Source organism: Coregonus clupeaformis, chromosome 15, assembly GCF_020615455.1.
Source record: "Coregonus clupeaformis isolate EN_2021a chromosome 15, ASM2061545v1, whole genome shotgun sequence".
Taxonomy (NCBI): domain Eukaryota; kingdom Metazoa; phylum Chordata; class Actinopteri; order Salmoniformes; family Salmonidae; genus Coregonus; species Coregonus clupeaformis.
The window spans coordinates 58,428,268-58,455,027 of NC_059206.1; the positions used below are offsets into that span (position 1 = coordinate 58,428,268).

A 26,760-nucleotide genomic window follows, 5' to 3' on the forward strand; every position below is an offset into this window, starting at 1 on the left:
ATTTAGAAATTTAAAACGGATTCTTATCCCACAGCAAATAACAGCAAAGTGCACACATAAGTCTTTTAAACGGTACATCTCCTCAGCGCACACACCCACACAAGCACACGAACCGACCAGCGCCCAAAATTGTGAGAAATCTCACCTTATGTGCCAGCGTCTTGAGCGGGAGTCACTTCGTAGCTCATGAATGGAACGCTGGAGAGACGCAACACGTCCCAAAGGTCCTCGTCACCATTCTGTGGTATCGAAATAACGATGCTGATTATGCTGTGATGACAAGAAATCCGCTGACACTGTCCTTGATTATAATGGTTTATTACATTAAAGATTTCAGCGTCAATTTACAGATTTCTGCAGAAAATCCGGAGAACAACCAACCCAATCTCTAATATGTTATTTCTCCCCGTCCTTTGTTCCAAACATGGTATTTAAAATATGTAACATAATATGGGTGATTTTCCTACAGACCAATCCCTGGCCTTCACATAACAGACTTCCTCTGTTTTAGGGGGCCCCTATAGTAATGCTTTCCAGATGCTTCCGCAAGCAGAGTCAACTTCCTCTAACACACCATTTGCAAACGTCAGCAAAGTCATAAACTGTTTAGATACTACAGTAGCCTTCCACAAGCTTTCCACAATAAGTTGGGTGAATTTTGGCCCATTCCTCCTGACAGAGCTGGTGTGACTGAGTCAGGTTTGCAGGACTCCTTGCTCGCACACGCTTTTTCAGTTTTGCCCACACATTTTCTATAGGATTGAGGTTAGGGCTTTGTGATGGCCAGTCCAATACCTTGACTTTGTTGTCCTTAAGCCATTTTGCCACAACTTTGGAAGTATGCTTTGGGTCATTGTCCATTTGGAAGACCCATTTGCAACCAAGCTTTAACTTCCTGACTGATGTCTTGAGATGTTGCTTCAATATATCCACATAATTTTCCTTCCTCATGGTGCCTTCTATTTTGTGAAGTGCACCAGTCCCTCCTGCAACAAAGCACCCCCACAGCATGATGCTGCCACCCCCGTGCTTCACGGTTAGGATGGTATTCTTCGGCTTGCAAGCATCCCCCCTTTTTCCTCCAAACATAACAATGATCATATGGCCAAACAGTTATATTTTTGTTTCATCAGACCAGAGGACATTTCTCAAAAAAGTAAGATCTTTGTCCCCATATGCAGTTGCAAACCGTAGTCTGGCTTTTTTTATGGCGGTTTGGGAGCAGTGGCTTCTTCCTTGCTGAGCGGCCTTTCAGGTTATGTCGATATAGGACTTGTTCTACTGTGGATATAGATACTTTTGTACCTGTTTCCTCCAGCATCTTCACAGGGTCCTTTACTGTTGTTCTGGGATTGATTTGCGCTTTTCGCACCAAAGTACGTTCATACCTAGGAGACAGACTGCGTCTCCTTCCTGAGCGGTATGACGGCGGCTGCGTGGTCCCATGGTGTTTATACTTGAGTACTATTGTTTGTACAGATGATCGTGGTACCTTCAGGCGTTTGGAAATTACTCCCAATGATGAACCAGAGTTGTGGAGGTCTACAACTGTTTTTCTGAGGTCTTGGCAGATTTCTTTTGATTTTCCCATGATGTCAAGCAAAGAGGCACTGAGTTTGAAAGTAGGCCTTGAAATACATCGACAGGTACACCTCCAATTGACTCAAATGATGTTAATTAGCCTATCGGAAGCTTCTAAAGGCATAACATCATTTTCTGGAATTTTCCAAGCTTTTTAAAGTTACAGTCATTTTAGTGTATGTAAACTTCTGACCCACTGGAATTGTGATACAGTGAATTATAAGTGAAATAATCTGTCTGTAAACAATTGTTGTAAAATTACTTGTGTCATGCACAAAGTAGATGTCCTAACCGACTTGCCAAAACTATAGTTTGTTAACAAGAAATGTATGGAGTGGTTGAAAAACGAGTTTTAATGACTCCAACCTAAGTGTATGTAAACTTCCGACTTCAACTGTAGATGACTAGTGAAACATAACTTTAAATATATAATAACAAGGTTTATTAGCGGACTTTAGATCACATGTTGAACTCATTGGTAGCTTCAAGACCGGAACTCCTTTCAGACTACATGACAACCCCATATTACTACACGCTTGTCACTGATAGTAAAAGTGCGCGGTACTATATACTACAATAGCTAGTAAAACGTTTTTGTAACCGTTACTGAGAATGTTGTTGCTGTTCAGGCTGGCTAGTTGCAAATGTATTTATGTATTTTAAAATACAAAATACATGTATTTTAATTTTAAAAAACATACAATTAGTTTGTAGTTTATGTTGATACATTCATCTTTATGGTATGTTGTACCTGTATTTTGTCATTGTATTTTGACATTTTTGCCCATCCCTGTAGTCTAATCGGGTGATGTGGTCATCTGTGGAAATAGAGTACCATAGTATGAGTCATAATACCCATAAAACCTAGCGGTCTAACAGGGAAATGGTTCCAATCATTTTTCCAATCATTTTTCCCATAAGGGAATATATATCAATATGTTTGCCTGTATTTATCCCCCAAAAATGAAATGCTAATTTTACATTTTAGTCATTTAGCAGACACTCTTATCCAGAGCGACTTACAGTTAGTGAGTGCATACATTTTCATACTGGCCCCCCGTGGGAAACGAACCCACAACCCTGGCGTTGCAAGCACCATGCTCTACCAACTGAGCTACACATTAGCTGCTAATGTGGCTATCATAAAGAACTACAAATGCCATGATGATCTGGACGAGACTGTCGAAGGTAAGAATCTCTGGATTAACAATCTAATTTTAGCTAAATGTAGTAATGCAAAAATTGGCTAAATTTCTTTAAATTGACAATTCTGTGAACTGTCTTCTGCTAGTTTTAAATTGACACAATAGCTGTTTGCAAAGGTGTCAGCTTGAGATGATGTGCAGGAGCTTGCAGGGATTTGTAGTTTTGCATTATGTCTATTTTGATGACAATTAGCATTTTGGAATCTTTGAGTAAACAGAGCCGAATATATTGATAAAAGTCATCTTGTCCGAATGAGATTTACATGGTTATCAAATCGTCACGCCAGGGTAAGCTTACATGAAACACAGCCCTTATTTTAAGAGTTTCTAAAATCCCCTATGGGAAAATGAATGGTGGAAAAACGATTGGAACCATTTCCGTTTGACCGCTAGGTTTTATGAGTATTATGACACTTCTTTCTGGGCTGGGCGGCAGTTAAACTGCAGTAACGAAGCAAAACTGTAGGAGCAGTCGAAACCGTGATTCTCGACCCGAACCCAGGCCCCTTGAAGATCCCCGGGTGAGGCAATCGTGTTTGATATTATGCTGCGTTCAAAACAACTGGGAACTCGGAAAAATACGAGGTCAAATCATGACATCAGTGATCTTGAGGTTGGAAAGTCGGAGCTCTAGAAAGAGGCTCGAGTTCCCGAGTTGGAATTACGATTTGGATGACCGTTCAAATCGAATTTTCCCAATCGGAGCTCGTTTTTTTACGGGTTCCCAGTTGTTATGAACGCACTGAAGTCGGAACTCGGAGATTTTTGAGTTCCCAGTTGTTTTGAACGTGGCACAAGAGTGACGTTGCTGGTAGGCTACACGTAGCCTAGTAGGATGTGTTCATTGAATATGGCGGCTGTGTGTCAGCCTCACTGTCCTGCACATTTGTAAGAATTTCATATTTAATCCTTCATTTCATATTTTATTTGATCGTGAATAGGTAAGATAATGTGTTGTTCGTAAGGACTAATGGGCAGTGTTTTGGTATTCAGAGTATTTTAGAAATAAACCGCTATTTAAGTACATGCTAGCTATACCTGTCAGTCATCAAGTAAATCGTGAATAGGCTATAGCTAGCTAACGTTAGCTATATCCGAAGTTCCTGGACCGGATTTGTGTGTAGCTAAGTCTTGTAATAACAGCGTATTGATGCTACAGATCCAGTCTCGAGTCCTGTAAAATTCTGTACGTTATCTCAATTAATCCACATGTTTTGTGTCATCCATTTGATGTGCTGCTCTCTCTTTTAATCCGTGAACAAATGTTGACTGCAGTCATGGATCAGCTAACTAACGTTAGCTAAATTGGCTAGCTAACGTTAGGTAGCTACTTTAGACGCCAATGTCCGGTAGCTGTGCGGACACTCAAAATGATCCACGAAGTTATGTGTTGTTAACTAACATTGGAATCGTTGTCCGAAGGATGTAACCTGGTGGTTTGTCAATGATAGGACAGTACGTTAGCTAGCTAACTAGATCGTATAGCAGTTAGCTAGCTAGCTAGTTGCTATCAATTTCATAGTGGGAGCCTAGTTGGCTAGCTAGAATGTAGCTCAGTTTGACGTTGACTCTTAGCACACGGTCCATGCTAACCGGAATCCTTGGGACGTCCCTATCCCATTGAAGTTGACATTTTAAAATGGGTATGCTTTAGTGTAGGGACGTCCCAAGGATTCCGGATAGCACTGACGCTTAGCACAAAAGCTAAGCGTCTTGTTCCGCTTTCATAACCTATTGCTAACGTCGTTATGCAATATTTAGCTATGAAGTTTCCAAATTGAAATTTGCTGGCTGTCGTCCTTCATGTTTAATCCATGGAAGCTAGCAAGCTAGCATCCTACCTTGCTATCATGATGGAACCAACGGACTAGAACAAGCTAACTAGCTACGATTGCCTTCTAGCTAGATCTGGCCGATCAGAGTTCTGCTCGCTAATCCTCTGGCATACTGACATTTCAGCTGCTTATGTCAGCAAACCCCTCCTCATGCTCCCTCAGTGACAAGTGTCATATTATGACAAACAGACGCATAGTGGCAGTAGATATCCCAACGCAACACGCTCCCCTCTCTGTAACGTTTGGAATGTAAGGATTCATGAGTGTTGATCTGGAATTCCCTTAGTATAGGTCTGTGGAAAATCTTATTAATTCGGTATTATTTGCTGAAATGCTTAGCTAACATGGCTTTGGATGTTGTAAAATGTGTATGTATTATTGCTTGTAGTGTAGCGTTATTTTCCTGTTGTGAAAATGACCGTAACTCCAAAGTTCAATGCGAGATTAGCAGTCTTTATCTCTGCCACACCATTTGCTTTTGGATGCAGTACACTCACCACAAAAGCCGTTTAAATATGCTCAGTTTGCCTTGATGAAGTCAAGTGGTTGTTGGAGATATATTTTAGTCATTTAGCAGACGCTCTTATCCAGAGCGACTTACGGCAGTGAGTGCATACATTTTCATAATTTTTTCGCACTGGTCCCCCTGGGGAATCAAACCCACAACCCTGGAATGGCAAGCACCATGCTCTAACAACTGAGCTACACAGGACAGCAATATACTACACACACCCTCACCTATACACAAATAAATACCTTGGTCTGTTTGTGTGGGTAAGCGGGTGTAAAGGGTTTTTCCTCCATAAATCCTTAAGCTACTCAAGAATTTCTGCATTTTTGGCTAAATTGCTAGAATGGACTTCAGGGTGCTGCAGAGAATCGGATGTGACAAATGCATTCCTGTTGGTCAAGGAAAGTGGGGTGCTTGTGTTCTGGAACTCCACAATCTTCTAGAATCTTTAGCCTGTTCTCAGGTTTACATTAGAACTGCCACGCTGTACAAGATGGTTAGGTACATAGAGTGGAACAAATATGGGTGTGGTGGGTCGGTCCGACAAAAGCACCGTAATGACCCTACTCTTTCCTCTCTTCTCCCTACAGCCAAGTCTGAGCTCAACCTCTTCAGTGACGTCACTACCGAGTGGCCTGGTCCTTAGACCTGTCAGAACTGCAGCCATGCAGCCCCCTCCTCGGACCGGCCCCCCAGGCGCATCCGGCACCCCTCCTGCCGGCGGTGGGCCCAACGCCTTCCGGAGGACGAGGCCCCACAAGCAAACAGGAGCAGTGGCCATGGCAGGACTACCTGCCCAGCCCATGACAGACCCCTTCGCATTTGGCAGGCAAGCCCCTATGGCTACAGGTGGTCACCCGCCGCCACCCAATAGCAGCCCTCTGCCTATGCAAGCCCCGCCTCCTGGTATGTACCACCAGGCTGGCATGGGTCAGGGGCTGCACCAACCACAACTACTGGATGGTGCACAGGCTGGGGCTGTGCCCATCGGCCCACCACAGCCCTCTACCCCAGTGGTAAGCCTCTTAACCCCTCACAGTACTGTGTCCCCTGTACCTTTCCCTAGACAGCTACCTGGCCCCCCAGGCCATGCACCACCCAGTGCAGAGCAGGGCTATTTTAACTCTAGGGAGCCAGCACCCTCGATGACCCCAGGGCCCCTTCCCATGGCCTCAGCCCCTATGTCTGGCCAAGCGCCTTATGGCCAGGACCACGGAGGAGACCATCCCCCTCAGGCGATGCCCTTTAAGCCTGTGCCTCCCGTTTTGTCTCAGTGGGTGCCCGACCATGGGAGCCGCCCCCCGTCGGTTCAGAACTATTTCCAACCCACTAGTGATCCTCTACCCCAGGCTTATAACGCCCCTCCCCAGTCCCAGATACCTCCACACACACCCTCGCCCCACAGCACCCCTCCAACACACCCCCAGCAGCAACCACCTCCTCAGCACCCAGACAGGCCAACTAGCTCCCAATGGCCCGACCTGGCAGGTGCAAACGCACCCCAGCAACACAACTCCACTTTTCAGGCTCAGACCTACTTCAGCCAGAGCTCAGCCTCCCAGGACTCCTGGTTCAACCAGCACCCCCAGGACCTGGCCTACCACCAGATGGGAGCTGGCCCTGGCCTGGCTCGGCCAGACTCAGCCAGATCTCACTATCGGCCCGACTCGGCCGGGTCTCACCATGGATCCCACCATGGCTCTTACCATGGATCAACCCCTGGCCCAGTGCCGGTCCCCTTCGTCCCAGACGGCACCATCTCCATGTTCTTCAAAGGAAACGACGTGGAGAACGAGGAGACCCTTGCCGGCGAGGGAGGCAGAGCAGTGAATGGGCTCCAGGACTTTCAGCCCTCCCATAATCACCAGCAGATGTCTTCCCCTCAACCCCAAGCCAACCTGGTGGCTCGTGCAGAGGCCACCCACTGTGGGCCCCCCCCACAAGCTGGCCAATCGTTAACCTACATGAACGATGGTAACGTTCCTGGAGCTGGCAAACCCGTCCAGCAGAAACCCGTTGAGGCCCAGTTTGACCATGTGGAGAACCTGGAGTGTGTGCCCAACCAGGAGGTCCTACCTAGCGAGCCCCAGAGCAGCCCTGCTGCAGCACCCACCCATGGGGGAGATTGCTATGAGGCAGGCCCCAATCTGGAGACCCCCGACTCTGTACCCCGGCCCATACGCTCTGCCAGCGTGTCCTCTAGCTACAGCAACTTGAGCCACGGCAGCGGTACTGGTACAGTTCCACGCAAGCACCAAGGAGTGGTAGGCACCTTCATCCAACAGGAGAGCCCTCGGCCCTCAGAGGACGCACTCTCCTCAGCCGCTGCCGGAGGCTACTTTGAGCAGATTGACACCTCTCCGGCCGGGGATATGGCCGCTGCTTACCAGAGCATCCCGGAGAGAATGTGCCACAGCCAGCCCCCCACACCCAGTCCTCCCAAACCCACCGGCATTTTCCAGGCCAGCGCCAACTCCTCCTTTGAGCCTGTGCGCTCACACAGTGTCGCAGTGCGCCCAGCGGAGGTGGACCGTGCCCGGATGGTGGCAGAGAGGGGCTCTGATTCACTGCCTGGGAACCAGGAGCAGCCTCCAGACAACCTGGAGAATATTTACGGAGCAGCTACAGGGCACACTCAAGCTGGGAATGGAGCTGGGGCACCTCCTCTTGCATACCCTCTGAGTCACTCCCACTCCAGGCCCTCGTCCCGGGCTCATGTGGCCCACCGGCCCTGTGAGAGCCCTGCCACCACCCTGTGGGCCCAGCACGACCCCGCTAGCCTGGGAACCAACATTCTGCTGATCCCCGCTGCCCCTCCGGTCCTTGCCCCACTGCGAGAGCCCAGTGCCGAGGTCATCCAGCCCCCCGAGGATGTCCTCCTGGACCTTCAGCCTCCTCAACGCGCCCCTCCACCCTCCCAGCACCCCTCGGAGAACCTGGAGAACCCTCCTAAGGTGAGTGAGGGGGAGCCGTCCGACCCACAGCCCAATCTGGGCTATGCCTCTCTCCTGGTGTCTGAATCTCTCCACCGGCCTGTGCTGATTGCCCCACCCACCTCCAATTACAGCGTGATTCCTCCCAGTAACCCTGCACTCGCAGCCAATCAGATCAGCCCCAGGGAGGCCACCCTACCTGTGAGACCGCCCTCGCAGGCTCAAGGGGCCAGTGCCGCACAGCCCGGTCCTCCCCTGAGCTCCAATCAGAACCCATTGTTTGCTCCTACACCAATGAGCTTCAGCGCCGCCTCTAGTCAGAGCCCCCTCAATCTGGTTCGGGACGACAGGGAAGGGGTTAAACCAGAGATCACGCCCCTACCGTCCCAGCCTGCCCGCCCCCCTCTCTCAAAGGGCCAATCAATGTGCGGAAACAGCCATTCTTCTCTACCTGTTAATTTGCAGGCTCCTCTTCCTGCTGCATCTGCTGCTCCTGCTGCCGCCAATTATAATCAGCTGTCAAATTACGAGCTGCTTGATTTTTCTATGCACCAATCTCAGATCCCAAACCAAGCCACAGGGCTGCCACCTCTCTCCCTCCAGCAGGGCCTGCCCCTGGCGAGTAACGCCCCTGGATTTTACCTGCAAGTCACCAAAGATGCTCAGCAGGGGGGTAGAGGCAATGGGGATGCCTCCACAGCACAGATAACTGCCGAACCCATGCCCCCCCCAGTGGCCCCAAACACTCAACAGCCATCCATGGTACCCAACCCCCAGCCTGGGCACCAGGGCCAAGGAGATGACCCTGCAGCCCCTCTCAGTGGAGCACCACCACCCCAAGGGCAGTACCCACACCTAATGCAGGGGCCTGCCAGGGGGAATGCACCCACCCCCTCTGCGGCTTACCCTGGACCTCGGGGACCTGTGCCTCTAGCCAACCCCCCTCCACCAGGAACCGGGGTTCCTCCAGCCCAGCCAGCCCCTACAGACCAACCGCGACCTCCCTCGTCTCTGGGGAGCCAGCAGGGGTACGGCCCCCCTCCTCCAGGGCAGGTGTATGGGGGATACTACGGAGGTGCCTACCCAGAGTACCCAGATGGCAGAGCATCATATCCTCCTGCTCAGTACCCACCTGCACCTGTTGACCCCAGAGCACAGCAGTATTATCAGGTACACATACAGGTACACATACTCACAAGTCAGTCAGTGTTGCTTGCAATAGTTTATATATTGAATCACTGGTCTAAGATATCTGGTTCTCTTGATACTGTATATTTCACCATAAACTGTTGCAGAGTGAAGTGAAGCTACAATATTTGTACGGTTTAATTTGCCTGTGGGATTTAATGGAGTTTAGGGATGGGGGGGGGGGGGTACTCTGTAGGGCTGGGTGATATGGCCTAAAAATCATATCTATCTTTTTTCTAATTTATATATCAACATTTTTATTTTGACGTTTTCTCTAAAACTTTTTTTTGCACAATTAAAGGTCAAATACACTGCATTTCAAACAGTCAGGAATAATCTAATGAATTCAGGGCTTGTGAAATTATACCTAGGCTTAATATAAACCTTGCACAACCATGAGACCCACTAATCATTTCATTCTTTTATCGTTTAACCTGCTTTTTTGCAATAATCACTTATCTGGCTTTCAAGTCTTTCTATGAAAATGCCCTTTTTGTTACAAATTTAACCAGAACCATGCATAATGCACATTCACTAATAATGACTAACTTCTTGTAGCAGTCATTATAGGAAATTAACATAAGTCTCTTAAACAATCTCTCAAGCACAAGCCCATGTGCCAGTGAGTAGCCAGCTAATCATTTGGTTTGCTAAGTGGCTAAATGGCAAGATCAAGCTTCTTGGTTACAGCAGAGACAATCAATCCCCTCGTGTCTTTTTTAAAGAAATAGCGCCCCTTGTGTGCACTTCCGGTAATACCGTATACCCCGGTGTGTTACAGAAACAGTATGACGTATGAAAATCTGGATACCAGCCAACCCTATTGAGTTGCAGTGGGAGGTGCTTGGTGTGTGTGTAAATAGAAAGGTACACACAGCACAGAAGGAGCGAAGGAGACAACCAAAAAGACATGAGAACAAGTGGAGATAAACGCTCATAAAAAATACGCTCGTCACTGTATTTGGAGGAAACATGGGGAAGTAATGCTGCTTTCTCCCAATTTAGGAAAAAAGGGCATTCAAACATTTTGCTGCAATTTTCACCCTTGCTCTACATTATTCCTTGGAGAAACATATTTAGTAGTGCTGAGTGATTAACTGAAATGTCGGTTATTTTTCAGTTTTTAAACAACTAATTGACCTACGTCTGTTCAATTATTTGAATTCGATTTTCGTCTGGTTTTTTTCTTCTGTGAGCTCAATGCGCACATCGCACACAGTTTTCTAGAGATAAATCAGATCCAGCCTGAACTGTGCGATGTAGTAGGGAGTTGTAGTTTCCAACAGGCCAATATTCTACATAGTTTAGCGCATAGTATATGGTAATTAACTACAATGACCATAATCCATTGCGCATCTACTTGTCCGGTCTGTGTTTCTTTTGACTGCTGAAAATACATGATCTAAGTGATTGATAGTTGGTATTCAGCTGTCATAAAAGTATGCCTTATTTAACTTTGAACAACTACAAAATAGGGCACATGGGCTTGTGCTTTTTTTATATTTTTTATACTGGCCCCCCGTGGGAAACGAACAAACAACAACTGAGCTACACGGGGCTCATATCATCATTCTGAACATCGTAAACCTCCTTGCATCTGCAAAAAACAGCCTTACTTATGATTCAATACTAAACAAATTGGTTTAATTATTTATTTACTAGCGAACATAGGATAAACATACACACTCTGCACCGGTTATTAACTGGAGAAAACCAGACCCTAGTGGAATGACAAGAAGAGAGAGAGAGACACTTAACATTGCCACATTCAGAAACTACTCTCCTCTATAGTAACCATTTACCTTGCACACGAACCGCCGCCCTCTTTGAGTAAGAAATCATGAATGTATTTACGTGAAATGCGTGGTTCGCTGTGTATCTCTCTTGGTGGACAGGACAGCCCTGGAAAGGGAGTTGGGCCTTCTCGCGGCACGCTTGTAAGGCTCTGATTGTCCAAAAAGGTTCCAAGAAGTCTTCTATTGTTCTCTTCTTTGTAGTTGTCCGGTCTCCGATGACTTGTCGTGTAGTCCTGAACAGAACTACAGAGTTGATTTTCCTTCCATTCGCTCTTGAAGATGCTTCTTTGAAGATAGGCTAGCCAGCCGTATCGATGATTCCCAATGGGGTGATAGGCGTAGCGTAACAGGATGGTTTGAGCAGAGTAATAGGATGGGCCTACTTAAATTCGCTTTCGAAGATACTTTACTTAGGACAGCTTAGGACGGCTGATTAGCTGTCCTAAGTAAAGTATCTTCGAAAGCGAATTTAAGTAGGCCCATCCTATTACTCTGCTCAAACCATCCTGTTACGCTACGTGACAGTCAATTTAGTATATGTAAACTTCTGACCCACTGGAATTGTGATACAGTGAATTATAAGTGAAATAATCTGTCTGTAAACAATTGTTGGAAAAATTACTTGTGTCATGCACAAAGTAGATGTCCTAACCGACTTGCCAAAACTATAGTTTGTTAACAAGAAATTTGTGGAGTGGTTAAAAAACTAATTTGAATGATTCCAACCTAAGTGTATGTAAACTTCCGACTTCAACTGTATTATCACTTGTGAATGATGCCCAGTTTAAGGCAAGAAACAGCACATGCTTTTTCAAGCATAGTCGCACACCTCATGTAGCCTAGCCCATAGGCCTATATGTTTTGATAAGGTTTGTATCACAACTAAAGTGGTCAAATAACTTCTTAAAATTAAGCACATTCATCCGCTTTACAACAGGTGTAGAGCCTAACTGGCATACATACGCAGAGCGTGAGTTTCAAGTTTGGGGAAGATAATTTTCACCATAAAAATCGTTTTCCTGCTAATGGAACATTTGCGGTTATAACCTACTGTCGTGTGCGCATTGCTGCACTTATAATGTGAAAAAATTGCCTAATAGTTTATCAACATTTTAAGCTAAACGTTCTCTTCTGTTGCTTCAGGCTCATTGCTTAAAACAGGTTTTTTGATGCTAGTGGTTGTATTAATTTGGGATCTATTGCATCCCACAACTGTCCCAGACTATGTTTGGAATATGTATTTATCGCACAGAATAGAATAGGTCAACTTTTGTACTATGGGAGATAGTAGATTGACATAGGCTAGTGCTTTTGCTGTTTGATAGGCCTACTCATCTTGTTGGCTGACGAAAAGTAAATGTGGACAGTTCTTATATCTTCAATATGCTCCTCGGAATTGGATTAGGACGCACACAGTTGCGTCCCCAATGTGTCTGTCTTCACTTGTAACCTGTGAGAAAGACCCGATCACGTGACTGAGAGCTATGTGAGTAAGACGTGCTTCGGCCGCAGCGGGGAGAGAGGAATTATAATTATTATAATCAGCCCAAAGGCACAACAGTCACTGGCCGCAAAAGGCATGGATATTTTTAGGGGGATTATGGCCGCACAAAGGGGATGCACCCGGGAAATTAGAGGCATTATCAAGTGCTTGTCAAATTGTGAATGAGAGACTGATGAAGTGTGTACAGCCTGCGCAAAAAACAAAGCAGAGCTCATGCTTTTTATTCAACTTTTTTCAAATCATCATTAGAGTCGCATCATGCAGCTTTATGTATTAAAAATCAAAACATATAGCCCAACAGTTGTATCACAACTAAAGTTACATAAATAACTCTAAATTAAGCATATACAGTGGGGGGAAAAAAGTATTTAGTCAGCCTCCAATTGTGCAAGTTCTCCCACTTAAAAAGATGAGAGGCCTGTAATTTTCATCATAGGTACACGTCAACTATGACAGACAAAATGAGAAAATAAAATCCTGAAAATCACATTGTAGGAGTTTTAATAAATTTATTTGCAAATTATGGTGGAAAATAAGTATTTGGTCAATAACAAAAGTTTCTCAATAGTTTGTTATATACCCTTTGTTGGCAATGACACAGGTCAAACGTTTTCTGTAAGTCTTCACAAGGTTTTCACACACTGTTGCTGGTATTTTGGCCCATTCCTCCATGCAGATCTCCTCTAGAGCAGTGATGTTTTGGGGCTGTCGCTGGGCAACACAGACTTTCAACTCCCTCCAAAGATTTTCTATGGGGTTGAGATCTGGAGACTGGCTAGGCCACTCCAGGACCTTGAAATGCTTCTTACGGCCACTCCTTCGTTGCCCGGGCGGTGTGTTTGGGATCATTGTCATGCTGAAAGACCCAGCCACGTTTCATCTTCAATGCCCTTGCTGATGGAAGGAGGTTTTCACTCAATCTCACGATACATGGCCCCATTCATTCTTTCCTTTACACGGATCAGTCGTCCTGGTCCCTTTGCAGAAAAACAGCCCCAAAGCTTGATGTTTCCACCCCCATGCTTCACAGTAGGTATGGTGTTCTTTGGATGCAACTCAGCATTCTTTGTCCTCCAAACACGATGAGTTGAGTTTTTACCAAAAGTTATATTTTGGTTTCATCTGACCATATGACATTCTCCCAATCCTCTTCTGGATCATCCAAATGCACTCTAGCAAACTTCAGACGGGCCTGGACATATACTGGCTTAAGCAGGGGGGACACGTCTGGCACTGCAGGATTTGAGTCCCTGGCGGCGTAGTGTGTTACTGATGGTAGGCTTTGTTACTTTGGTCCCAGCTCTCTGCAGGTCATTCACTAGGTCCCCCGTGTGGTTCTGGGATTTTTGCTCACCGTTCTTGTGATCATTTTGACCCCACGGGGTGAGTTCTTGCGTGGAGCCCCAGATCGAGGGAGATTATCAGTGGTCTTGTATGTCTTCCATTTCCTAATAATTGCTCCCACAGTTGATTTCAAGTCAAGCTGCTTACCTATTGCAGATTCAGTCTTCCCAGCCTGGTGCAGGTCTACAATTTTGTTTCTGGTGTCCTTTGACAGCTCTTTGGTCTTGGCCATAGTGGAGTTTGGAGTGTGACTGTTTGAGGTTGTGGACAGGTGTATTTTATACTAATAACAAGTTCAAACAGGTGCCATTAATACAGGTAACGAGTGGAGGACAGAGGAGCCTCTTAAAGAAGAAGTTACAGGTCTGTGAGAGCCAGAAATCTTGCTTGTTTGTAGGTGACCAAATACTTATTTTCCACCATAATTTGCAAATAAATTCATAAAAAATCCTACAATGTGATTTTCTCGATTTTTTTCCCCTCAATTTGTCTGTCATAGTTGACGTGTACCTCTGATGAAAATTACAGGCCTCTCTCATATTTTTAAGTGGGAGAACTTGCACAATTGGTGGCTGACTAAATTCTTTTTTTCCCCACTGTAGGAGTACCTGTTTCATTGTTAACCGCTCAACACAGAATAGCCGCATGTGCGCACTCCCTCAAATCCTTTCGAACAAATATCCTTTCTATTTTATTCAACTATGTTCAATGGTATTCTTCATACTATAAAATAATATAAAATAATGCCACGGAATTCTAAGCAAATGTTGTCTGCTAAATGAACTAGTATAGCCCACCGCCATAAGGCATAGCCAGATCAGGGCCTAACATAAGGACATCGCAGAGTATGCTATTCTGTTCTTCTGAAATAGACTACATTTTCTTCATATCATGTTTCTTTAGACCTGTCTAAAATAAATAATTGATTTGTTGTGATGGTGTAGGCTATATTACATGGATTTATTAGACTTTTTTAAATGTAGATGTTCCAAAGGTCTGCATCAGTGGCTTGTAGGCTATGCGTGGAAGCCAGGAGATGCTAAATATGTTTATGTTAATTAACGGTCAATTACCGTGAGACGGGCAGTTATTTGCTTGACAATCACCGGCTGACAAAATGTAATGACCGCCACAGCCCTAGTCAGGACAACACTGGTATTGAAAGCTGTAGCTACACTTTGTATGTAGTTCATGATTAAAACATTAGTAAATCCAATGGATCTTTCAAATATCCATGGTAGCGGAGAGCAGGATGTGCCATTTGACAGAGAAGCCTTGTGACTCTTTCTCGTGAATGTCCCATGTCTGAACATCTTTGTGATTTCACATTTTATTCATATTTACAGATTATATGCAAGTTTATTACGGCACATAAAAGTTCACATGCTCAAAAAGGCATTTCTGCATAAGATGAAAGCTTTTTTTTACATTCAAATCCCTCCGGTGAAGTAGTGACGTTCGTCATACGCCCAGCTTTCTGAAACGGGTCACACTTGTACTGTTGCGCCAAAACATACATTCAAATTAATTTGATATAGCGCCCAGCCCTATCTGTGGGTAGAAACTATCACATTAGCGTACCTGCATCCAGTATTTCTCACACAGGTGCTGGGTAAAACAAGACAGCCATGCTCCCTTGTGTATGTCCTTCCACATTCCAATTTGACCATGTCTTTTTTCCCTCAGGATGACCCATACATGAGAGCGGACCCTCGCTACAGCAGATATGAAGGAGCCAACCCAGCCTACCCCCTATACAGAGAGCCCCAGCCAGAGAGACCCAGCTCCAGAACCAGCCAGTACTCAGACAGACCCTCCTCCAGGTCAGCGGAGAGTTACACTAGTACCAGTAACAGTACCCCATTACCAATGCAAACTGTGGAGAAGTCAATGTGTGCATGTTACTGTTGTACTGTTTACGTGGGTGGGTGGGATGGTCAAAATTCCTGCACACCTCCATTGACAGTTTGGGACTGGAAAAGCCTTTGTTTGCTTCATGTATTTGTGTGTGTAGTTGCTATAGAGCCTAACATTTAGGTAAGGACCACCTGTAACTGTCAGTTAGTTGAAGAACCTATCGTCTGACATTTTTGACCACCCCTCCGTGAGCTTGTGGACACTCAATCCTCCCTTTTTTCTGCTCATCCCAGGCAAGGTCTCCTTCCCGAAGACTATCAGAGAGCTAACCGAAGTGCTTATGATGACTACTATGCAGAGTATTACAAAAACCAGTACGGAGGTAAGAGCCACAGTACCAACCACCAATGACTTAGTTACATTGCGACAACTATGGTATAAAACCTTACAATAGTGTTACACTGTCTACTAAACACAAATAATTACACTGTTGTAGTCAGTAATTATTACTACACATAGTAATGTACATTGGGTTAAGCCTAATTTACAGTGTACAAAATATTAAGAACACCTTCGTAATATTGAGTTGCACTCCACCCTTTTGCCCTCAGAACAGCCTTAATTCGTCGGGGCATGGACCAACAGTGCATTCGAAAAGTATTCAGACCCTTGTGACTTCCACATTTTGTTACGTTACAGCCTTATTCTAAAATTGATTAAATTGTTTTTCCCCCCCTCATCAATCTACACGCAATACCCCATAATGACGAAGCAAAAACAGGTTTTTAATAGTTTTTGCAAATGTAATAAAAATAAAAACTGAAATAAATACATTTCCATAAGTATTCAGACCCTTTACTCAGTACTTTGTTGAAGCACCTTTTGGCAGCGATTACAGCCTTGAGTCTTCTTGGGTATGACGCTACAAGCTTGGCACACCTGTATTTGGGGAGTTTCTCCCATTCTTCCTCTCAAGCTCTGTCAGGTTGGATGGGGAGTGTCACGGCACAGCTATTTTCAGGTCTCTCCAGAGATGTTGATCAGGTTCAAGTCTGGGGTCTGGCTGGGCCACTCAAGGACATTCAGAGACTTGTCCCGAAGCCACTCCTGTGTTGTCTTGGCTGTGTGCTTAGGGTCGTTGTCCTGTTGGAAGGTGAACCTTCGCCCCAGTCTGAGGTTCTGAGCACTTTGGAGCAGGTTTTCATCAAGGATCTCTCAGTACTTTGCTCCGTTCATCTTTCCCTCGATCCTGACTAGTCTCCCAGTCTCTGCCGCTGAAAAACATCCCCACAGCATGATGCTGCCACCACCATGCTTCACCATAGGGATGGTGCCAGGTTTCATCCAGATGTGATGCTTGGCATTCAGGCCAAAGAGTTCAATCTTGGTTTCATCAGACCAGAGAATCTTATTTCTCATGGTCAGAGTACTTTAGGTGCCTTTTGGCAAACTCCAAGTGGGCTGTCATGTTCCTTTTACTGAGGAGTAGCTTCTGTCTGGCCACTCTACCATAAAGGCCTGATTGGTGGAGTGCTGCAGAGATGTTTGTCCTTCTGGAAGGTTCTCCCATCTCCACAGAGGAACTCTGGAGCTCTGTCAGATTGACCATTGGGTTCTTGGTCACCTCCCTGACCAAGGCCCTTCTCCCCCAATTGCTCAGTTTGGCCGGGCGGCCAGCTCTAGGAAGAGTCTTGGTGGTTCCAAACTTATTCCATTTAAGAATGATGGAGGCCACTGTGTTGTTGGGGACCAATGCTGCAGAAATTTTTTGGTACCCTTCCCCAGATCTGTGCCTCGACACAATCCTCTCGGAGCCCTACGGTCAATTCCTTCAACCTCATGGCTTGGTTTTTGCTCTGACATGCACTGTCAACTGTGGGAGCTTATATAGACAGGTGTGTGCCTTTCCAAATCATGTCCAATCAATAGAATTTACCACAGGTGGACTCCAATCAAGTTGTAGAAACATCTCAAGGATGATCAATGGAAACAGGATGCACCTGAGCTCAATTTCGAGTCTCATAACAATAATCAATACTTATGTAAATAAGGTATTTCTGTTTTACATTTTTTATGAATGTGAAAACAATTATTAAAATCTGTTTTTGTTTTGTCATTATTGTGTATAGATTGCTTTTTTAAATAAAAAATAAAAAATCCATTATAGAATAAGGCTGTAACGTAACAAAGTGGAAAAAGTGAAGGGGTCTGAATACTTTCCGAATGCATTGTATGTACATGAAGGCAGGGTAAAGTCAATAGGCATCCGGATAGACAATGATGATAATAATAAGGGTAAAATAAAGAACAGAGTAGCAGCAGAAAATGATGAGTGTAAAAGTGTGTGTATGTTTTTGTGTTGTGTCGGTATGCGTGTGTGTATGTAGTGTTAGAATGTGTGAGGGATTTTTGTGGGAGTGACAGTAGTGTGTGTGTATATACAAAGTCTAATTAGTGTGCGTAGGGTCAGTGCAAAATAGTCAGTGCAGATAATTCCTGTACCATTAATTGACTATTCAGCAGTCTGGCCATTTAGCGGTCTTATGGCTTGGGGGTAGAAGCTGTCTCGGAGCCTGTTGGTACGAGAGCCGATGCTAGGGTACCGTTTGCAGGACTTTAGCAGAGTGAAAAGTCTATGGCTTGGGTGGCTGGGGTCTTTGTAAATTTTCCGGGCCTTCCTCTGACACCGCCTGATATAGAGGTCCTGGGCTGTCCGCACCACCCTGTATAGCACTTTGTGGTGATGCAGCCAATCAAGGTACTCTCAATGGTGCAGCTGTATAACTTTTTGAGGATCTGAGGGCCCATGCCAAACCTTCAGCCTCCTGAGGGGGAAGAGTTGCTGCCGTGCCCTCTTCACGACTGCGGGTTTGTGTGGACGGGTTTGTGTGGACCATGTTAAGTCTTTAGTGATATGGACAACAAGGAACTTAAAGCTCTCGACTCGCTCCACAACAGCCCTGTGGATGGGGGCGTGCTCTCCCCTCTTTCTCCTATAGTCCACGATCAGCTCCTTGGTCTTACTGAGGTTGAGGGAGAGGTTGTTGTTCTGACACCACGCTGCTAAGTCTCTGACCTCCTCCCTGTAGGCTGATTCATCGCTGTTGGTGATCACGCCTACCACCGTTGTGTCGTTAGCAAACTTGATGGTGTTGGAGACATGCGCGGCTGCGCAGTCGTGGGTGAACAGGGAGTACAAGAGGGGACTAAGTACACACCCCTGAGGGGCCCCTGTGTTGAGGGTCAGCGTGGCGGAGGTGTTGTTGCCTACCCTCACCTCCTGGAGCTGACCCGTCAGGAAGTCCAGGATCCAGTTGCAGAGGGAGGGGTTCAGTCCCAGGGTCCCTAGCTTGGTGATGAGCTTGGAGGGGACTATGGTGTTGAACGCTGCACTGAACAGCATTCTCACAAAGGTGTTCCTTTTGTCCTGCTGGGCAGTGTGGAATGCGATTGAGATTGTGTCATGTGTGGATCTGTTGGGGCGGTATGCGAATTGGAGTGGGTCTAGGGTTTCCGGGATGATGGTGTTGATGTGAGCCATGACCAGCCTTTCAAAGCACTTCATGGCTACCGACGTGTGTGCTACGGGGTGGCAATAATTTAGGCAGGTTACCTTCGCTTTCTTGGACACAGGGACTATGGTGGTCTGCTTGAAACATGTACGTATTACAGACTCGGTCAAGGAGAGGTTGAAAATGTCAGTGAAAACACTTGCCAGTTGCTTTGAGTACACATCCTGGTAATCCGTCTGGCCCCGCGGCTTTGTGACTGTGTTTAATGGTCTTGCTCACATCGGCTACGGAGAGTGTGATCACACAGTCGTGTGCTCTCATGCACGCTTCAGTGTTGCTTGCCTCGAAGCGAGCATAAAAGGCATTTAGCTCGCCTGGTAGTTTCCCTTTGTAGTCCGTAATAGTTTGCAAGCCCTGCCACATCCTTCGAGTGTCAGAGCCGGTGTTGTAGGATTCAATTTAGTCCTGTATTGACGCTTTGCCTGTTTGTTGGTTCATCTGAGGGCATATCGGGATTTCTTATAAGCTTCCGGATTAGTGTCCCGCTCCTTGAAAGCGGCAGCTCTAGCTTTCAGCTCGGTGCAGATGTTGCCTATAATTCATGGCTTCTGGTTGGGATATGCACGTACGGTCGTCAATGCACTTATTGATGAAGCCGGTGACTGAGGTGCTATACTCCTCAATGCCATTGGATGAATCCCGGAACATATTCTAGTCTGTGCTAGGAAAACTGTCCTGTAGCGTAGCATCCGCGTCATCTGACCACTTCCGTATTGAGCGAGTCACTGGTATTTCCTGCTTTAGTTTTTGCTTGAAAGCAGGAATCAGGAGGATAGAATTATGGTCAGATTTGCCAAGTGGAGGGCGAGGAGAGCTCTGTGTGTGTCTCTGTGTATTGAGTAAAGGTGGTCGAGAGTTTTTTTTTCCTCTGGTTGCACGTGACATGCTGGTAGAAATTAGGTCAAACGGATTTAAGTCCCCGGCCACTAGGAGCGCCGCTTCTGGATGAGCATTTTCTTGTTTGCTTATGGCCTTATATAGTTGGGTTGGAACTCGTAAGATGTCGCCCTTCTCCGTCTGTGTTACCTGATGATCTTCCCTGATGTTTTCCTGAACTTTTCAATACCTCACTTTGTGATGCAATTGTTACACCTTTCCTATATTCAAGTCATTTGACATATTTTCATATTAGCCTTATGAACATAGAAACTTTGTTGCAGATTCTGTCTGTGCTAGAATGGTTATAAACACCATAAAATTATAAAAAAAATTATATCGGTATTGGCGCAGAACTTCCACATCGGTGCATCCCTAACTTGAACATGTAAAACCAGATAGAAAGTATGTAGAAATTATAATGAAATAACTGCCCTTTTTCTGGCTCACAAATTGATTTTGATGAACAAATCGGTCCCAAAATAATCTGTGCGGCCCTCCATGGAATTAAGAAATCCGATGTGGCCCTCGAGCCAAAAGGTTTGCCCACTCCTGGGTTTAGGATCACTGCTGTGAAAACAGTGTAACAACAAATTATTAAAATACAGTGGGGAAAAATAGTATTTAGTCAGCCACCAATTGTGCAAGTTCTCCCACTTAAAAAGATGAGAGGCCTGTAATTTTCATCATAGGTACACGTCAACTATGACAGACAAATTGAGAAAAGAAAATCCAGAAAATCACATTGTAGGATTTGTAATTAATTTATTTGCAAATTATGGTGGAAAATAAGTATTTGGTCACCTACAAACAAGCAAGATTTCTGGCTCTCACAGACCTGTAACTTCTTCTTTAAGAGGCTCCTCTGTCCTCCACTCGTTACCTGTATTAATGGCACCTGTTTGAACTTGTTATCAGTATAAAATACACCTGTCCACAACCTCAGTCACACTCCAAACTCCACTATGGCCAAGACCAAAGAGCTGTCAAAGGACACCAGAAACAAAATTGTAGACCTGCACCAGGCTGGGAAGACTGAATCTGCAATAGGTAAGCAGCTTGGTTTGAAGAAATCAACTGTGGGAGCAATTATTAGGAAATGGAAGACATACAACATTTACATTTAAGTCATTTAGCAGACGCTCTTATCCAGAGCGACTTACAAATTGGTGCATTCACCCTATAGCCAGTGGGTTAACCACTTTACAACAACATTTTTTATTTTTATTTTATTATTATTATTTTTTTGGGGGGGCTAGAAGGATTACTTCATCCTATTCCAGGTATTCCTTAAAGAGGTGGGGTTTCAAATGTCTCCGGAAGGTGGTGAGTGACTCCGCTGTCCTGGCGTCGTGAGGGAGCTTGTTCCACCATTGGGGTGCCAGAGCAGCGAACAGTTTTGACTGGGCTGAGCGGGAACTATGCTTCCGCAGAGGAAGGGGAGCCAGCAGGCCAGAGGTGGATGAACGCAATGCCCTCGTTTGGGTGTAGGGACTGATCAGAGCCTGAAGGTACGGAGGTGCCGTTCCCTCACTGCTCCATAGGCAAGCACCATGGTCTTGTAACGGATGCGAGCTTCAACTGGAAGCCAGTGGAGTGTGCGGAGGAGGGGGTGACGTGAGAGAACTTGGGAAGGTTGAACACCAGACGGGCTGCGGCATTCTGGATGAGTTGTAGGGGTTTAATGGCACAGGCAGGGAGCCCAGCCAACAGCGAGTTGCAGTAATCCAGACGGGAGATGACAAGTGCCTGGATTAGGACCTGGCACGCTTCCGTGTAAGGCAGGGGTCGTACTCTCCGAATGTTGTAGAGCATGAACCTGCAGGATCGGGTCACCACCTTGATGTTAGCGGAGAACGACAGGGTGTTGTCCAGGGTCACGCCAAGGCTCTTCGCACTCTGGGAGGAGGACACAACGGAGTTGTCAACTGTGATGGCGAGATCATGGAACGGGCAGTCCTTCCACTGATAATCTCCCTTGATCTGGGGCTCCACGCAAGATCTCACCCCGTGGGGTCAAAATGATCACAAGAACGGTGAGCAAAAATCCCAGAACCACACGGGGGGACCTAGTGAATGACCTGCAGAGAGCTGGGACCAAAGTAACAAAGCCTACCATCAGTAACACACTACGCCGCCAGGGACTCAAATCCTGCAGTGCCAGACGTGTCCCCCTGCTTAAGCCAGTACATGTCCAGGCCCGTCTGAAGTTTGCTAGAGTGCATTTGGATGATCCAGAAGAGGATTGGGAGAATGTCATATGGTCAGATGAAACCAAAATAGAACTTTTTGGTAAAAACTCAACTCGTCATGTTTGGAGGACAAAGAATGCTGAGTTGCATCCAAAGAACACCATACCGACTGTGAAGCATGGGGGTGGAAACATCATGCTTTGGGGCTGTTTTTCTGCAAAGGGACCAGGAGACTGATCCGTGTAAAGGAAAGAATGAATGGGGCCATGTATCGTGAGATTTTGAGTGAAAACCTCCTTCCATCAGCAAGGGCATTGAAGATGAAACGTGGCTGGGTCTTTCAGTATGACAATGATCCCAAACACACCGCCCGGGCAACGAAGGAGTGGCTTCATAAGAAGCATTTCAAGGTCCTGGAGTGGCCTAGCCAGTCTCCAGATCTCAACCCCATAGAAAATCTTTGGAGGGAGTTGAAAGTCTGTGTTGCCCAGCGACAGCCCCAAAACATCACTGCTCTAGAGGAGATCTGCATGGAGGAATGGGCCAAAATACCAGCAACAGTGTGTGAAAACCTTGTGAAGACTTACAGAAAACGTTTGACCTGTGTCTTTGCCAACAAAGGGTATATAACAAAGTATTGAGAAACTTTTGTTATTGACCAAATACTTATTTTCCACCATAATTTGCAAATAAATTCATAAAAAATCCTACAATGTGATTTTCTGGATTCTTTTTCTCATTTTGTCTGTCATAGTTGAAGTGTACCTATGATGAAAATTACAGGCCTCTCTCATCTTTTTAAGTGGGAGAACTTGCACAATTGGTGGCTGACTAAATACTTTTTTTCCCCACTGTACTTGTTTTTCCAGTTATTCCCTTTTTCTGCACTTTTCTCTCTACGCGTATTCTGACCTTGAACTTAAGCATGAGAAACATGAAGGTGTGGTGGATGTGTGTCTACAGATGCGCCATGTTCTGACCTTGACTTAATTCCCCTCATAATTCCACCCCCTTTACGCGTGATGAAACGATGAATAAGATTGAGTAACCTATCGGTTCCAAGTGGAACATCTACTTTCTTTTTCAGATAGAAATAACACCATTATCCATACACTGCAATTTACAAATTGAGAAGAGATATTGATAAGAGCTAGGTAAGCCATTTGGATAAGGGGATTGTAAATATAAATGACAATTGTTTTAGATCTATTTTACCTTATCGCTGGAGACAAATGTGAAACCAGTCATATGGCAGTAAACTGAAGTGTATATAAACATATCACCTTTTCCACAGTGAAGTTTATGAAATGCTGGCCTTATAACTTGGGATGAAATTTGGAGACCCAGGCTATAGGCTTCTGTAGCCATGCGCAAATTACAGTATAGCGCCAAACCTACCGAGTTGATTTATAATTTCTAGAATGTTTTAATTATATGCCCGGACTTTCCACTCTTTTTTAAAAAACAATTTGTATGGTGTTAAATATTAGCCACTCTGTAGCCACCATCAGTTATACCCACATGCATTTATAACGGTCACTGACTTTCGTGTTAGTTCCCTTACATTTTGCATCATTCCATTACATCGTTAGTTTACCTTTCTTTCTTCTGTCACCTTTGTGTGGTTCTTACTGAGGATCGCTAGCAATAGTGGATCATATTAGGTTAACGTAGGCCATTACAAGTTGTGCAATAATTTGGGACATGTAGCCTATTTGAATCATTATGGACAGACCATATTTAGCAGTTTTAAACCTGGAGCCTGGCGCACGGTTCACGACGACTGGACCGTTGTCATCACAATTCCATGATTAGTGAGAATTATTAGGGTAGATTTATAGGACTACAGTTCAACACCTATCGTACACTTTTTAACCTTCTAATATTTCATGGATTGAACTATTTGAATATGGCAACTTTCAGGATAAATCAAACCACAATTTTTTATTCACCAATATATTTCATGCGTAAAGGCTCTCCAAACCGTTATTTATTTGTATTATTCATCAATACTTTCCTAATACAAAATTATTTACAAGATCTGAATATTTTAAAATCTACCAATTGGTGCTGAAAAGGAGAAAATATGTGTGTATTTACATCGCTTTCTTTCATTGATCCCTAATATTCTGAACCGTTCTCTCCATATATTCTAGTGAGTCTGTTGAGAAAATTCTAATTAAAGGTACACCAAATTTAAAGGGATGGCTTTAGATAAATGTACTGAAAACCCTATTGAATGAAAACTCCATGAGAAAATCTGTTGTCCAGCAAGTGGGAGGGTTTTCAGCGGTTTAATAAAATGTATTCAGCGCACAATAGGGAACCACGCCTGGAAAGCCCGTTACGCACCTGCATAAGATCTGAATACCAACTACGGAGAAGTACGTAGGAAAGGCGTACATTTCTTCTGAATCGGGCCCTTAGTGAATAGGTGCTGCCAGCAATAGACAATGTACAAACAGAATACAGACACAAAGTCAACATACAAAATATACATACATAATTGACAATATAAATACAGTAAACATCAGGATTAATTGCAACAACAATGATATAATAATAAGAACTCTAATGGAGTGTAGCTAACGTTGACGTAATCCTGATGGTCTCCACTGGTCTCTGTGTTTGTTCAGACCGGAGCAGGTGGGAGGGCTACAATGCTTCAGCAGGCGCTTACGACCCCCGCTACAGAGACTACTATGACCAGAACTACTGGTACAACTACAACCCTGAGGCCTACCGGGGCAGGGAGGCTGCCTACTACAACCAGCAGCCCACCCAGCAGTACCCTGCCGCCACCGCCAGGTATTCGGTTATACAGCCTTGATTGTTGTAAAAATATATATTCTGGGTCATTTTTTCATTGAGATATAATGTCACTAATGATAGGGAAAAACAAATGGGTAGAGGAATACAGAATGAAGGTGCAGGCAGGGTTTGAAACCATGCCGCAAGGGGCAATGTGTGGTCCGGAGTTAGAAGTGCTACCACTAAACCAGACTATGGATTAATTAGCACTTGATTGATTAGCACTTCCAGATGCTCAGTCATAGTGGTTTACATTTGGTATTTAGCTTAACTCGCCTCATCCACAACCAACTTGTAACATCCATCACACACTACAGGAGCAAGAATGACTGAATTCAAAAGTCCAGCATTTCTACTTCGATGGCTGTTGTCTATATTGTGATTTCTGTTCTCTGTTGTGGTAATGATTGTGGGCTAAACTCTAACTTTCTAATAAAAGTTTGACATATTTATGTTGAAGGGATGGTTCACCTGAATTACAAAATTACATATTTGTTTCTTTACCTTGTAAGGGAAAAAAGTATTTGATCCCCTGCTGATTTTGTATGTTTGCCCACTGACAAAGACATGATCAGTCTATAATTTTAATGGTAGGTTTATTTGAACAGTGAGAGACAGAATAACAACAAAAAAATCCAGAAAAATGCATGTCAAAAATGTTATAAATTGATTTGCATTTTAATGAGGGAAATAAGTATTTGACCCCTCTGCAAAACATGACTTAGTACTTGGTAGCAAAACCCTTGTTGGCAATCACAGAGGTCAGATGTTTCTTGTAGTTGGCCACCAGGTTTGCACACATCTCAGGAGGGATTTTGTTCCACTCCTCTTTGCAGATCTTCTCCAAGTCATTAAGGTTTTGAGGCTGACGTTTGGCAACTCGACCCTTCAGCTCCCTCCACAGATTTTGTATGGGATTAAGGTCTGGAGACTGGCTAGGCCACTCCAGGACCTTAATGTGCTTCTTCTTGAGCCACTCTTTTGATGCCAAAGAGCTCGATTTTGGTCTCATCTGACCACAACACTTTCACTCAGTTCTCCTCTGAATCATTCAGATGTTCATTGGCAAACTTCAGACGGCCCTGTATATTTCTTGAGCAGGGGGACCTTGCGGGCGCTGCAGAATTTCAGTCCTTCACGGCTTAGTGTGTTACCAATTGTTTTCTTGGTGACGATGATCCCAGCTGCCTTGAGATCATTGACAAGATCCTCCCGTGTAGTTCTGGGCTGATTCCTCACCATTCTCATGATCATTGCAACTCCACGAGGTGAGATCTTGCATGGAGCCCCAGGCCGAGGGAGATTGACAGTTATTTTGTGTTTCTTCCATTTGCGAATAATCGCACCAACTGTTGTCACCTTCTCACCAAGCTGCTTGGCAATGGTCTTGTAGCCCATTCCAGCCTTGTGTAGGTCTACAATCTTGTCCCTGACATCCTTGGAGAGCTCTTTGGTCTTGGCCATGGTGGAGAGTTTGGAATCTGATTGATTGATTGATTGCTTCTGTGGACAGGTGTCTTTTTATACAGGTAACAAGCTGAGATTAGGAGCACTC

At 45.0% G+C, this 26,760-nt stretch overlaps 1 protein-coding gene across 1 annotated transcript in view; it reads left to right on the forward strand.

Moving 5' to 3' along the window:
- Positions 1-3,631: 3,631 nt before the first annotated feature.
- sec16a (SEC16 homolog A, endoplasmic reticulum export factor) overlaps positions 3,632-26,760 on the forward strand; it is a 79,181-nt gene continuing 56,052 nt past the window's right edge. Inside the window, exons 1-5 of the mRNA XM_045225220.1 lie at positions 3,632-3,674; positions 5,723-9,247; positions 15,584-15,720; positions 16,048-16,136; positions 25,031-25,202. Coding sequence (XP_045081155.1) covers positions 5,798-9,247; positions 15,584-15,720; positions 16,048-16,136; positions 25,031-25,202 — 3,848 coding nt within the window. The 5' untranslated portion in view covers positions 3,632-3,674; positions 5,723-5,797. The remainder of the gene's footprint in view (positions 3,675-5,722; positions 9,248-15,583; positions 15,721-16,047; positions 16,137-25,030; positions 25,203-26,760) is intronic.